At 38.1% G+C, this 16,212-nt stretch overlaps 1 protein-coding gene across 1 annotated transcript; it reads left to right on the top strand.

Annotated features, from left to right (window-relative positions):
- The first annotated feature begins 411 nt into the window (after positions 1-411).
- On the top strand, positions 412-15,758 carry slc7a11 (solute carrier family 7 member 11). The gene is made up of 12 exons (XM_026358355.1): positions 412-1,022; positions 3,347-3,473; positions 5,601-5,716; positions 7,452-7,577; positions 8,062-8,161; positions 8,340-8,384; positions 9,497-9,620; positions 13,164-13,267; positions 13,529-13,625; positions 13,734-13,883; positions 14,091-14,265; positions 15,493-15,758. Exons 1-12 carry the CDS (start codon positions 749-751, stop codon positions 15,546-15,548), a joined length of 1,494 nt encoding a protein of 497 aa, XP_026214140.1. The 5' UTR covers positions 412-748; the 3' UTR covers positions 15,549-15,758.
- Positions 15,759-16,212: the final 454 nt, after the last annotated feature.

Raw genomic sequence — 16,212 nt, 5'->3', positions numbered from 1 at the left:
CAAAATGTCCCTGGTTTCCTTTTAACCTACTGTGCCACACCTCACTAGCCATGTCCCAGCTCTTCCTCACTGGTTCCCATGGATGCAACTATCCAACAACACAGTTTTGGCATCAGTGTAAAAGTATATAATTTCAGTTGAGAATTAGCTGGAGTCATTTTTTTTTTCATTGAAATAGCAAAAACAAACAAACAAACAAACAAACAACCAGAAGCAAGGCAAAGACTGGACTGGACTGGAGAGGTGGAGTGGTTTTGAAAATGACTACGAAGAGTAAATTACCATACGCTGTGTCATGATTACTTGCGACAAGAGACTGTAACACTTAACCCCAGTGAGCAACAGCTGGTTTTTGCGGAGAGGCAGAACTCCAGGGATAAATAAAAGGCTTGGTGAATACAGAGTGAGAGCAGGAGGGACAAAAAAACCCAACACAGGATGAGACAGCAATATGACGGGTGTAAAAGAGGGTGTAAGAGGAACCAGAGGGAAAAAAAAGGTTTGGTGAAATCAGAGAGATAAGAGGCAGTCCCTACAGGCTGGATGGTGAGAGATTAGTGAGTGGAGCATGAATGACACAGAGAGAGAAGGAGCAAGACAGAGAGGAGGAGGTCTGTTCTCCCAGGAATTGAGTTTTACTCTCAGTTTTGTAACTTTGCAAGTCCAGGCCAGGCCAGATCAGAGGGACAGTCCATTGAAATAAAAAAGAGATAAAGTGTGTGCGTGTGCAGCATTTAAAAAAAAAAAGATGACGAAGAAGTCTTCTGTGAAAGATGGAACAAATGGATACAAAGCTGCACAAAATGGGACAACGTCAGATCCTGGTGGGAAACTGCAGGATGAAGACAAGACAAAGGTGGAACTGGGGAAGAAGGTGACCCTGCTCCGAGGCATTGCCATCATCATTGGGACCATCATCGGAGCTGGAATCTTCATCTCTCCAAAGGGCATCCTGAAGAACTCAGGCAGTATAGGGCTGTCACTTATAGTGTGGATCGCCTGTGGTGTGCTGTCACTCTTTGGTAAGTTAGTAGTGTCTGGGATGGAGGAGCTGCAGAGGAATAAATGGCAAAGATACTTGTGGACATAGATTTTACAAATTGCTTGTACTCACTGTACACAATTCAAAAAAATATAGAAATTAAAGTCTGCAGAAGACATGAAAAAACTAATACAGTAGTAAGTTGTTCTGGAGAGTTGTTTCATTTTCATGTTTGTGAGATTTGTTCTGTGTTTTAGAAAGTATTTTGGTTTGTACACTGTTTTATTTGATTTTATTTTTTATAGCTTTATTAATCTTTATTATTAACACGACAGGATTTCTCTTGTAAAGCTGTCTGACCATCATACATACACAAATATTAGCATTGAAACAACAGTTGATGGTAAGTTTGTGTCACTTCAATCTGTGTTCTGCCCCTTAGGGTTTTAAAACACATGCACTCCTTTGATTAGAGTCCAGCTGCTCAGGGCTCTGTGAGATAATAGATTTTACATTGCTGTATTTGGATCAACAGAAACTTGTTCTTTAAAAAAGTCACACCTCTTCCTACTTTCAACTTAGCAGCACTGAGTCTGTGCATGTCTAAAGAGTAAAAGTGCCAAGTGAGGGAAGTAATTCCAACACTATTTACTTTGATTGAGAAATCAAATTATTTTATAAGTTAATTTGTTCTGGTAGCCAAAAGCAACAGCGTGCAGGTGTCACGGTCATGAGTCACAGCGGTGCACACAAAAGAGCTGTTTAATCTGTTACTAGCTTAGTGTGTTTGTGTGCCAAGGTCTTGTACTCATATCGATTAGTCATTCTGTTAGTGTCAACACTGTCTAAAGTCAAAGGCTACTACACCAACTGACAAAAGCCACATCCTTCTCTATCTGGAATCCAACTGTTTTCATTGACTAAACTTAACCACGCACTAGACTCAGGATTCACAATCTAGTCTGCTGCATTTAAACATCATCATGCACTTGCGGTTTCCTAAAACAGCACGTTGGTGAATTTTAGGAGTCAGGGTTGCTGCAGCATATGTGAAGGTGTTCTGCAAGGCAGAACTATCAACCAACTTTCCTGGGGGCCCCAGACCTCCTGAGACCCCAAAAGGCCCAGTTGGCTGTAAGAGCTTTTCCAATGTCAAAACAGCAGGACCAAAGGTGCGGGAAGATTAAGCAAATTAGTTCCCTGACATTTCAAAAGCGTGACCGTTGCCTTTTTCATTTGTACGAAAAAGAAATGACAACAAAGCCTGGACTAGTCGTCAGCCCCTCAGTCGTAAAATCACTTTGACTCCTCCATAATCCAAATTGTAAGACACAGACAACAAGCAAAAAATGCAGGGTGTATAATGCTCCCACACCACCTCAACCCCTCCAATCATGACTGATTTTCAGAATAAACCTTCTCTCCTATAGACTCCAGTTGGGCTGGTAGAGAAGCAGGTAGAGGAACTGAGTTTCTCAAAGTTGATGTGTTTCCTGTTGTTTCCACACACTTTGTTGTAGTTTTTGTCAGTTTGAACACTCACTCATTTCTGGGGGGTTTGCACCACTAAAGTATGACGTCAACTGGATCCAGTGAGTATGAGTCACTGAACTTTGTGATTGCAAAATGTTGTTGCTGTGTCTGCTGAGAGGCCAGGAATGACAGACCTACCTTCTAAAACATAATATGGTTTCTATTGTGATCACATGGTGCATTTGTGATCAATTCTGTAGCCACAGCTGACATACAGAAAATCAGGAGTAGTAGTAGAACAGTAGCTAAAAATGTTATATATGTGTGTATATATATGTTATATGTTATATATGTTAACCACAGACTCTGGCATCTCAGCTTCTTCTTCACAACTTCACTGCGCTTCATAAATGTAGCTTCATTCTTTTCTATTCTTGCTATGTATACGTAGATGGGAAAAACATTATTTGATGCTGTAAATTGGAGGAGTCAGGAGTGCAGTATTGCTGGGGGAAGTGTTGAAGCAATGCTGTGCACATCTGTACTGTAGCGTATATTGTTGCAGTATCCCTAATCCTCCAGTTTTTGCACTGTAATGAAAGGTCCAAGCACATTATCCTTGAATACCCTCCCTGAACTCCTTCCCTGCTCTCCTTAATTCCTATTCCCTAAACTTGTAATTAAAATTCATCCACCTAAATCTTTCTTTGTTAAGTTATGGGCTGAGACACTGAAAGGCTCCCACACTATATATTTTGGTCATCGAAGGGCCCCTGGAGGGACTGTACATTTCTATAGACATGGCTGAGACAGTTTAACGGCCCTGGGACTGTTCTGTGCCTACCTTCTTGTTTCAGAGCCAGAGCTAATCTGTCACCTCTGTCTCTGCAGGAGCCCTGTGCTACGCTGAGCTGGGGACTTGTATAAAGAAGTCTGGTGGTCACTACACATACATAATGGAAGCCTTTGGACCTCAAATGGCTTTTGTAAGGCTCTGGGCTGATCTTATAGCTATAAGGTAACATCTGCCTCATCAAGCTTAAACTTTCAGCAGCAATAATCATAATATTTTTTGTCGTTTTTAGTAACACTGTGTACAAATAACTATGTGATGTGAAAGGTGCCACTTGTACTTAAACCCATAAATAAGCTACAGTGCATTTTATAGCTCATTGTTTTATTTTTTGCAGCCCAGCTTTAGTCTTAGAGATACAGTAGAGATACACTACTGTTCTTAGTTACCCCGAATGTTAAAAATCCAAAGACACTGAGTAGAAATATCTGTGTATAAACTTGTCAGAGCAATCTTGCAGCACAGCTTTATACAGTCGTGTAGCAAAAATATAAACCCTCCTGCACTAAAACCTTGTGTATTTAGCAATATTTTATTATATTGCAGGTCATGGTCAGTTTGCTATAACTATTGTAAATCCATATTAATATATAGTAATGCATACAGAAGCTGCCCTCAGTTATGTAAATGTTTAAGAGCCACCTTTCAGGCTTCCATGTGGAGATACTCGATGTGGTACTCTAAGGTTTGGTGCTCAAAAACATGAAACATGTTACTTTAGTATCAATAGAAAACTAATCCTGCATAATGCAATTAACATATGGTGGGTGATCACTGCGACGGGCCGATAAAGGTTGTGCCTGAGTGTGACCTTGTAAGACAGAATACTGAGTTTAGTTTAGACAAGTAAGGTGAGAAAATGCTCCGTGTACAGCTGTGTGTACACGGCCAAGGCAAAGCAGTATAAACAGTCTAGCGGCCATCCTGAGCTGCTCAATTTTATGCTGGCCCCAGGCTAGCAGAGACCATGGGAAATGAACAGGGACAGAAGCAGTGAATGAAAACAAGAATGAAAGAGACTAAGAGAGATTTCCCCGGCTGCAGCAGCTCAGTCACTTCTAGGGGAAATGAAGAGGGAAATACTGATGAGCCATAAGATGAGCCCATGGGACCAGTCAACCATATTTTATTCTTATTGAAGCCCAGCCTATGGACAACTGCACACAATCAGTCTGTATGAGGACATTACTGTGGGAACAGTTTGTCTTTCATGTTGTATTACACACACAATCATATCTGCTGAGTAATAATTTTAGACCTGCTGAACCAGAACTTACTGTATGTGGATATATAAGCAAGCTGAAGCAACCGATTAAAGCTGGGTTCAGTTCTATTAATCTCTAAAATTAACCTGCATAAATATTCAGAAACCAAAATCATTTAATCATTTTATCCAAAATCAATAAACAGACAAATGTTAAAAATGTTTTTTCAAACTCAGTGGCCTTAGCTGTGAACAACATATATCAGAACAGATTGAGCACACATCGTACCCCCCCACACACATTTATATGTAGACACAATGTCATGAGAAGGCTTCTTTAAACGTGGTTGAGAAATGCAGGCTTCTTTGTCCAGGAAACAAAGCTCCAAATGATGGATCCTTCGTGGTCCAGCCTGTCCCAACGTTTTTTGTGACTATGCCTTCGTAGATCACATCCTTCAATGAACAGCGCCCCTGAATTGAGACATAACTACATTCTTTTTCTGAAGCTCTGGATGGAGCTCTACCTTTGCCTCTACCCATCAAATGTAGCATCTTAGTAACAAATGATGCATTCACATATGGTTTGCCCTTTCTTAAAGAGTGGAAGTACCAAGAGCAACCTGCACTAACCCAGCTGATTTGAATTAGCACAGGAAAAAGAACAAAAAAGTTTCATCATCGCTAACCCTGATTCAGTGATATTTCTGTGTTCTGTGTTTTCTGTGATTTAACACACTTAACTTGTCATTATTGGTTGGATTATTATGTTATGTTTAGCTGTGCTGCCTTATTGCATTAATATCAATGTCTGATTTTGATATACCACATTATTAAAATTGAAACTTGTAAAATACAGATATATAAATGATTAATTAGGTGGTGTACACTGGTATTTAGAAATGCTATATGCCATTATATATGGGATCATAAAACTAATATAATGAGCAAAAATGTGCTAAACTATTACACAGAACTGCAAAATGCACTTTCTCATTCTGTGAGTTTGTATTTCTCGGATCTTTGATTACGTGTACTGTACATGTCGTGTTTCAATTCATTGCTGGAACTTTGTGTGTGTCCTGCAGGCCTGCAGGGATGGCGGTCATATCGCTGGCCTTTGGTCAGTACATCCTGGAGCCTCTGTTCATGCCATGTGATATCCCTCCTATGGCTGTTAAACTGGCTACTGCCATTGGCATAAGTACGTACATGGGGTACATTCCATTAATAAATCTGTTTGACAATATCTCAAGATGGTTTAACCACTGCACTGTCCATTACATTACATGTACACTGCACAAAGAATAATCAGAAGATTTGGATGTTATTAAGCTATTCAGCTATTAACTCACTATCTGTCCTTATTAGTGAATTTATATGGATTAGTAGGTACCTTCTCTACCTTGCTTTATGATGTCATAATTTTCTACAATGCAACAGATCTTTGTTGTCATGTTGATCATAATATTAAATATAGAACTGCACCTTTGTTATATTTAGGCACTAAATCTACAATATTAGAGCTTGTCACTATAGCAAAAATGCATTTGTGGCTTACTTACAGAAACATTACAGAAAGGTCACTGGTTGAGGCCGGGGTCACTGGTCGGGGTGGGTGGAAAGAGGTGAGAAAGAAAGACATTAACAGAGCAAAGTGTTCTGTTGGGATAATAAAGTACCATGAGGTCTTTAAGATATGATGGAGTTTGATAAGTTATGCTTTGTATTTAAAGAGAAAGATTTTAAATTCCATTCTGGATTTAACAGGGAGCCAATGGAGAGAAGCTAACGTAGAAGAAATATGATCTCTCTTGCTAATTCCAGTCAGAACTCTGGCTGCAGCATTTTCGATTAACTGGAGGCTTTTTAATTAGTTATTTGGACATTCTAATAGAGAACTACTGTCTCTAGTCTAGAAGAAAAAAATGCATTGATTTGTTTTTAGTGTTATTTTGAGACAAAGAAGGCAGTTCTAGAGCTTTCTCTTATATGAATGCTAATATGCAAAGCACTTGAGGCCAAAGCTATACCATCTACACAGAGCCAAGGTTTGTAAATCCAAATATGTGATTCTGAAGTAGTATGTTACAGGACGTCCAGGCCTTCAGGCTGGCTTGAAATTTGATTAATTTACATGTTTTCATCTGGTTTCATAGATAAATGAAGTGGGATCAAATACCACAATCAACACTCCCTTAACCAAACTGCTAAAGTGGATCTGCTCATTCGTTACAGGCCAAATGTAACCCGTTCTGCATTCCCAGATATTAGAATGAGTAGACATCATTTCTTTTGAGACTCTAGTGACTATAGTTGTGCTCTATCTTATAAGAAGCTGAAAAAAAGCTGTTAAATTCCCATTTGAACGAAATTGGATATAATTGTACAAAAAATGACATCAATGAAATTAGATTAATGCCTCAAAATGTCAAAAAAAAAAAAAAATAAAAATCATTAATGATTAATTCAATTATTAATGAAAATAACTTGGAAAAACAATGTAATAGAATGAAATACAATGAAAATGCTAACTTCTATGTCATATAATGACCATAAGTCACTAGCTGTGTCTCAGTTCAGCTGCTGCACGCTTAAGGCTGCATTTGAACACCAAGTGTCAGAACATTACAACAAGGCTGTCCCATTTTTGGCCTTCTTTGTTGAGGCAATGAAGGCTCCAATCGATGGATTCTTGTGGCCCACCGGGATTGGTTGGGCGATGATGAAAAGAAAATATGATGGATGCAGAGCCAGAGGAGTACAATGACACAAATGTTTATAAAAACCTAGATACCTTAAAAAATCAAAGCTTGTTAGGTTTTAGCTAGCAGTTTTTATGTCCTTCAAAGGATGCAGCTGAAATGAGACACAGGGATGACCAATATGGCCGGCATATATCGGCACACATACATTCTTTGCTTTGTCTGTCTCTGTAGCGTCCATTATGTACTTAAACAGTATGAGTGTGACGTGGACAGCCAGGGTTCAGATCTTCCTCACCTTCAGCAAGCTTCTGGCTATCGGCATCATCATAGTGCCTGGGATGTACCAGCTCTTTAAAGGTAAGACATCATCACCATCACCACTAATAGCTGTTATTAGTACTACATTAGAGCTCCAAGTACCCTTGAGAATGTTTCATCCTTGTAATTGTCCAGCACATGTTCAGGGACATTTCTAGACTTCACACAGTGCACTCAGCTGCAACAATTAACATGGCACGACAACATGCACTGTAAATACGACCTTGAAGCTTTGCAGGCTGTGATACGCAGCTGCTCACAGCAAGCAACAGAATGAGCTTTTTGCAAAGTCCTCACAGTAGGTGTTCAGGCGAATTTGAATTATTTCGGTGTATGGAGTCTCACTTTAAAATCTGGATATTTGTGTTTAAAGCATTATGTAACATGTAGCATCAGTGGGGGTTCACTGCAGCTGTTAAATGTGTTTCTTTCTTTTTGTATCTAAATGCAAAGGAATATTCTGGTGCAGAGCAGCTTTTGGATTTTTTTTTTTTGAATAGAGTCATAAGGTGTGTGTTTGCAGGGGAGACCAGAAACTTTGAAAATGCCTTTGAGTTCAACAATGTAAAGCTGTCTGGTATACCATTGGCCTTCTACTCTGGGATGTATGCATATGCTGGGTGGTAGGTATGATCCTCACACACACACACACAAATATTCAATAAACAGTGCATACACTGCCACAGGGACTGTGATGTCATGTAATTATGTGATGTTTATTCACTTCAGTTTTATATGCATTATACGTTATTTACCATTTTTAATCACTGGACGTTATACAAGAGCTGTTTCTTTTCACAGGTTCTATTTGAACTTTGTGACAGAGGAGGTAGATAACCCTGAGAGGTAAGTTTCTTTTCCCTGTATGTGATACGTGGTGGTGGTTTGTGTTATGGCCTGTTAGAGACAGTTACAGGCCTGTTGCTGAATATTTAAACAAAAGTGAAACAAGCGATGAAACTCAGTAGTCCTTTAAGTCAAATCAGCACCTTAACTAACTCTAAACCTAACCACAAGCACAGAACTTTGAAATGACTTTGGTATGAGACACACTGGTTCTTTCCACGTTTCAAACTGAATTTAGTGAAGTTATTACCTTATTTAACTTTGTCTTACTTCATTTTAACACAAAGCCCAATCTTTCCTTAACTAATTTGGTTTTGTTCCCAAACCTAGCTGTATAGTATGTGTATTTGCAGACACCTCCTAGTCCGTATCTATGGTACTGATAAGATCAGATAGCTTTTATTGAAAGACGTGATAACACCAGAGGCACGTCAATAACTTTCCAAATTCAGTATAGTGTACTTTTACTCAGGACTAAATGATCAGTACAGCAGCAGACGTGCTCTTCTGTTATTTCTGTTTGCTTTCATTTTCTGTTTAATGAAACTTTGGATCAAACTCTGAAAATCTACACAGTTCAAAATAAAAGTGCTGCAGCAGGTGTAATTCTTTCATTTCCCAGTGGGCATTTACTGGAAAAGAAAGTAAGTGTGCAGTATGTATTGAGTCTCATTAACAGCATCTCAACTGCAAGTCCAACACATTACTATTCCCGAACAAAGAAAAAGGAAGCAACTGAAAGAAATTGTAAAAACAGCATTTGATGATAAAAGAGCAGGTAATAGCAGAGCAGTGAGTACAGCATGACACCTAATGAATTATGCATGTGGCACAAAACAGGTGACATAATGTACAGGGTTTACTTGTTTGTGTTGACCACTGTTATTAGAATGACAGCTTTTATTTCACAATTGATTGCAAATCCCACTGAAATGTGTCACATAATGCATTTATAGTCATCTGCAACGAAGTGGCCTCCCACTGCTTTATTTCTATAAAAAAGGTAAAGAAGAAGAAGATAAGCAGAGGGGAAACAAAGGTGAGAGAGCCGTACACATGAATGATGTGTGCTCAAAGTGTATTAATCTGGCTATTATCCTTCCTGCCCTCAGGACTGTGCCGTTAGCTATCTGTATCTCCATGGCAATTGTGACCTCTTGCTATGTGCTGACCAATGTGGCATACTGCACGGTGATGTCAGCAGAGCAGCTCCTGTCGTCAGAAGCTGTAGCTGTGGTAGGTAACACAACTTTTTGTAACATATGATTATTGTTCACCATTTTTATAGACAGATACACATTTGGGATTGACATAAATATGTCAGTCATATAGTATGTCAATCCTCTGTGGGGGTTTTTATGCTTAAGGACTATTTTTTTCTTACTTTTTACTGAAGTGTACACTAATTCCCATAGACAATAGTTTACACATCACACAAAATCCCCTGCTGTTAATATGTTTTGAAATGAATAACAGTCTATATAATGACTGATCAAGGCTCTGAGAGAAGCCTTGAAGACAGTCATCAAACAAACAAAATAAAACAAAACAATGTGTTTTCTTCTTCCATAACCCTCATATGCAGAATACTGTTCTTGAAAACAATTTCTATCTAGCACATTTCTGATGTCAGTTAAATAATTTCAAGGCTAAAAACTACAGCCATCTGTCTCTACATCCACCTGTCAGACTCTGAAAACACCTAAAGCACAATATATACAGTACAATATATAAGAAACTAAAAGAAATGAAAGTTCCTGAAAAAAAAAAAAAAACTCAAATAAAATCCAAACATTCTTACACAGAAGTGAAAGAGCTTGTTCATTTTTACATTTTAAAACTAAGCCACTAAGACTATCCATCTAACAACACATTCTTGAGACTCGGAGCCAGGCTTCGGCTCTGCTAAAGGTGTGAACTACTCAAAAGCATTTTGTTGAGTTTTTATCTCTTTGTTGTTGCGTTTACTCCTAATGTGAGCACTGCGATTGCCTTCCTGTACTTAACATGTCATTATTAGCCAAGTGTCTCCGACAGCTCGGCTTCCCAGCAGCTGTTAATGTGATTGTGCCATCCCAGCCCTGCTAATGCTAATCACATCACAGACATCCCCTAATAACAGCATTCATTGCTTGTTAGACTGATGGCTATCAGTGCTACTGTAAGCTCATAGCTAGGGAAGACTCATTCACTAAGAGATCTGTGATCTTTTCTAATGTAGTTACTTTTATTGCCCTGTGCACAATGAGTGATAGGAGCACCTTAAGAAAGGTGTTAGGAGCATTTATCTGTTCTTAGAGGGCTGTGATGGGATAAAAGAATTACAATCTTCTCTTCCTTCCTCACAGACAGCAGGCAAAACTTAGCTTTACATCTCAAACTTAATTACAGAGTTTAACTCGTGTCTCAAAGTTGTCTCGAGGAGGCTGGCCTAAAGGCCCAGTTAGTAATTTTATACCTGCTGTATGACTAAGTGCAGGATTCACATCATGTAAGAAGACAAGTAATAGATGTTTTTTAGACGTTAAAGTGCAGATTATTGTGATGAGAGATTATTTGATAAACAGCATTACATCACATTATTTAATAGTTACACATAATGCTTCACTGCTTCCCACCAACTTTCTAATGTGTATTTGAAAGAATCAAATTTCTTTGTATAGTCTTTTTGTTTATGACGCAACAGCCAAGGGTCAATCCAGCTAAATACTGTTTTTTTAATGTGTGTGGTGTAAGTAACTATGGCACAACTATTAGAAGGTGAAACCTTTGGGAAAATGTTTTAATTATTTAGTTTTTAGCATAAAAAAAACAACGGCTCGCATAAAATAAAACCAAAAGTACTGACTTTATATCATCATAACATGTTCTTTCTGCCATATCCACAAAACTCCAGTAATCATTTCATTGTCCTAGAAGTAAAATCTAAAATGTCTACAAGTTTTAAGTCTCAGGCTGGAGAATGCCTAGAGTCCTGTCAAATTTATCGAAACACAATGAGTAGGAGGAGTAGGTCAAGACAAACTGTTGAAAAAGGTTGCAATCGAATGTTGCTTTTTTACTTTCGAGAACCTAGGCAACAGTCGTATGTGGTCTCTCCCATTTCAGCTGCAGAAGTTTAAAACGCCTTTGCACATATGTCTTGGTGGCCTTTCTCACTAGTCCTGTTGTTGCACGGCCCCTCAGTTACAGAAGATGTCCTGCTGTAGGCAGGTTTGTACATGTACCATTTTCTTTCCATTTCTTAATGATGGAATGAGTGAGTGTATTCTTGTTACCCATAAGGTTTCTGTCATGTGCCCGTAACTTAGGACATATTTTTTAATTGTCTTTACCAATTTTGTATGCAGATCATGATCAAAGGTATCTGGACCTCCGTAGACAATAATACCCACAACCACAATCTCATGCACTATATACATACTGTACTTGATCAGGACTACACACACACTGTGATATGTATGTTATTTGTGTACTAATCCTATTTCAGTAGGTGGCGTTAGATACATTGGGTTTATTACAGATGTCTTCTGACCATATTTTTAACGCTTTCAAAGCCTCCGTGCTCTGTTTGAAATATTTAGGATTTGGTATATAGAAGTCAAGCATTTTAAACAACTAACAGGATCTATTGCATCATTAGAGTGGTAGCCTAGAAATCACATTAAGCGACAACATCATTTCAGTGTCCTTTTACCAGTTTACAAATACACACCACTAATTCCTGTTTTTTTTTCCCTGACAGTCCGCACTTGTCTGTACAAGCGTGGACTGTGACTAATTAGCACTGAATGGCTTCATGAATAATAAGCAGCTTTTGCTCCCACTTCTGCATGACCCATTTATGACAATTACTGCCAGCAGTCCTGTCAACTGCTCTAATTCCATCTAACTAACTACTGTTAATAAAATAAGACAAACCAAATTCACTAAACATTACATACATATCACATTAACATTCATAAATTCATAGCTGAGAATTCTTTGGTGCATGCACACTAAGCAGAGACCCGATGCCCTCTTTGTATTAAAGGAGAGTTTGGGAAATCAAAATTATGAAATAACATAATTAAGTAAAATGCAGACTTTAATGTTGTGCCTGTGCTACCTAGTGATTAGCCTAGCTAGACTGGAATAGAGGAGAAAAACCTATCCTGCCTCTGTCAGAATTAAAAATACAAATGGAAATCAACATAATATATTCTGTTTGATGTAACAAACGACAACCTTAACCTTACCTTTGGAAAGCAAGCAAACAAATGTATTTCCAGAGTGACAAACTGTTTATTTCCTCTAAATAATACTACTGTAATGAGGGAAAACTGTGGACGATGGTGAGTTTTTTTTTAGGTTCACTCCAAACTCATAGGTAGAGTTTGGACTGAGCCTGAGAAAGGCACTGGATCCCCAAGAATTGAAAAGACATCATTTCAAGATCAAATTTCATATTGACCATTTAGACTGGATTCTATACAAACTTGGAGTGCACTTCTAACATACATGTTGAGTGTCTACATGCTCCAGTGATATACAAAAATGACCAAAAAGTGAATTTTGTATAATATAGGCTCTTTAAGTGAAAACAATGAATAACAAATAGTGGCATATCTTGGCTGTTGGTCAGTGTCTAACTAGTTTTTGAGGTGTGTCCCATGTCCCCCTTTAGCAATCCCCATTGTACACAATATTAGGCAGGTGGTTTTAATGTTGTTGTTGCTGATTGCTGTAAGCTTGACATGTATTTGCTTCCTCTGTGTTTCCTGTTTCTACCTGTCACAGACTTTTGCAGAGAAGTTAATGGGAAGGTTTTCGATAGTGGTTCCAGTGTTTGTGGCCTTGTCCTGCTATGGTTCCATGAACGGTGGGCAATTTGCCTTGTCAAGGTACAGATTGTTTGTTTGTTGGTCTTCATCTCACATTTATGTGCTGACAGACAACAAGTTTAGTATAATGTCCACTAATTCCATTAACTTTTTCTGTTTATATAGCAAATTAGCTCATAATGTCAACTTGTAATTAATTAGATTTAACAGAGCTTATTTTTGTTGTAAAGCAACCAGTTCAATAGTAACCCTATAAGTGTTTTTTCCATTCTTCCTTTATTTTCAAATCACCTTGTCTCTGTATACTTGTGTGTTCACCAGAATGTTCTATGTGGCATCACGTGAAGGACAGCTCCCTGAGGTTTTGTCAATGATCCATGTCCGCAGACACACTCCACTGGCTGCTGTTCTCATACTAGTCAGTTTCCTGCAAAATCACCACTAATGAGAATGACCAGAGACCAGAGAATGACCAAGACTAAGTCTAAGAATGTGTGTGTGTCTGTGTGTGCGTGCGTGGGTTTAGTACCCTATGACCATGCTGCAGCTGTTTGTAGGAGACCTCTACAGCCTGCTGAACTTCATGAGCTTCCTGCGGTGGCTGTTCATTGGTGTAGTGGTGCTGGGTTTAATTTACCTCCGATATACAAAGCCTGATCTTCCCCGCCCCTTTAAGGTCTGTACATCTGTGCAAAGCTGTAGCTGTTGAGTGCTACATATACCATTGATCATATACAACATATTATTATATCATGTAAACTAGTTCTGCTTTTTGTTTTTGGAGATCAAGTGTTTAAAACATAGATGTGTATGAGTGTACATGGATATCCTATGTTAGGAATATGAACAGTAATGAGAGACACCACTCTTTATTTGCCCACAGGTCCCACTCTTCATCCCAGTGGTGTTCTGCCTCACATGTTTCTTCATGGTCTTTCTGTCGCTGTACTCCGACCCAGTCAACACAGGGATTGGATTTGCTATTTCCCTTACTGGAATCCCAGCATACTACATCTTCATATATGTCCACAAACCAAAGTGGCTCCAGAAGGCTTTAGGTAAGTCCTAACTGAAAGCTGCCAATATTGTGCTGTGAATTGTTATGTTCAGCTGCACACGCTGTACACAAAATTGATCACTTGTGAAGAAGTCAATATTTTCACAGTAAAGTAATTATCATTACTTTAGTAATGAATCACTAACTACAGTATTTGCATTGTAAATATTGCTGGTTTCCAAGTGAATATGATTGTAAACTAAATATATGCAGGTTTGTATGAAACATTGCATTGGGAAATTCTACAATAACTTATTGTTTTCTGATCATTTAGAGAGAATGCAAATGGCCTAATGTTAACTTAATTGATTTAAAAAGACAAATCAAGTAATAATGATAATAACTGGATGTTTAGCACAGCAGTTTGAGATGATGCTCTTGATAGGTTCTCTCCACAACAACTACTTTTAGTTTCTGCAGATTAAAAATTCTGTTGTATCTGAGCTATGAAATCTCTGTGTTGGACTCCTTTCCTCGATGTTTACCTAGGTTTTACACGTATCAAAGGTTTCAGGTAATGTAGGACTATACCTGTGGAGGACATTTTTGTTACAGAGTACAACCCTTAGTAAAACATTTAATAAAGGTTTTTTCAAAGAGAAACATTTCACAAGCAATGTTTCACATTTGGGAATAACATATATATGTGCATTATGTGGGATCAAAGACAAGATGTGAAATATAAAACATGGCAAAAAAACTACAAGTGAAACATTTCAAACGTGCTGTTTGACTTCATATGTGAGCCAAAGTTTGTGTCACATGTGTAATGTGATCAAAGACAAGATGTGAAGCATGAAATATGAAATGTGAGTTAAAATAATGTGAGATATAAAGGGAAACACTTTGATTTGAACATAGGTTTTACATTAGGAAATAACATGAGCAGGATATTTTACTGTCCATGATTGTTCTGATCATGGAATGAGACTAATCCTCAGCTACTGTAGCAGCATATGCAAAAAGTATTGTGCATATAAATACATTTTACAGTACTAATAAGCAGTCACTAATGTGATAATTTTCAACAGTATACAATTTATGTTGTCTAAACTTAAAGTAGTCATGTTCCTTTGTGGTTAGAGTCTTATAAAGGCTCTTAGTGATTTTTAAATGCTCCTCTGTTGTTTTCCAGCTTTACCATAAAAGTTATCATGTTAGAATGTGACATTTTACCTTATTTAACACTAGGAATGATACTACTATTTGCTTCTCTTTCTGTCCTCAGATTCCTTCAACAGAACCTTACAGATCATCCTGGAGGTCATCCCTGCTGAGCAATAACAAAACACAAACACTACACGTCCTTCTTGCTCGCCTCAAATCATAAATCTGTACTGAGCTGAACTGTAACTCAGAAAGTCGAAGTGATGCTATACTCTCTAAAGTACTTGTTTACTACAAGGTTTGAAAGTTAGTAGTCTATAATGTGCTTTATTACATGATAAAGATGTAGTTAAAGATGTGAAGAAAGTAAAATGCTATTTGTAATTGTTTTTGTGTACTTTTTATTTATGTAATGCTAAGGCCTCAAACATGATTTACAGAAGCAGGTGGACATAGATGATTTGAGTTACACAAGCTCAGTTTCACATTTTGTTGCATTCTTTAGTGTCACCTGAGTAGTGGCGGTCTGAGCTTTGGCACCAGAAGCATTGTACAATGAAAAAATGAGACAATGCTGACTGCATCTATTTGACCACAACCACAGCTGACCAGTCTGATGACGCTCTATCTGAAAATGTCTAAATCATGGCCTATGTTTGAATCAAAGCATTAACCGAAGGCAGAACAAAGGAAAAGAAGCACACGGGTAGACTTCAGCCTATATCACATACTGAAACTATCACATTACTATGTTGCTGCATGTCAGAATTGAAGCAGCAATGGGTCTAAATTTTATCATATACCAGCTGCTATGGCCAGTTCAGTGAAGACAATTGGTTAA

This window comes from Anabas testudineus, chromosome 10 (genome assembly GCF_900324465.2).
Source record: "Anabas testudineus chromosome 10, fAnaTes1.2, whole genome shotgun sequence".
In the NCBI taxonomy this organism is placed as follows: domain Eukaryota; kingdom Metazoa; phylum Chordata; class Actinopteri; order Anabantiformes; family Anabantidae; genus Anabas; species Anabas testudineus.
Note: the sequence above shows the minus strand (reverse complement) of the source record. Positions and strands in the feature narration are given on the sequence as shown.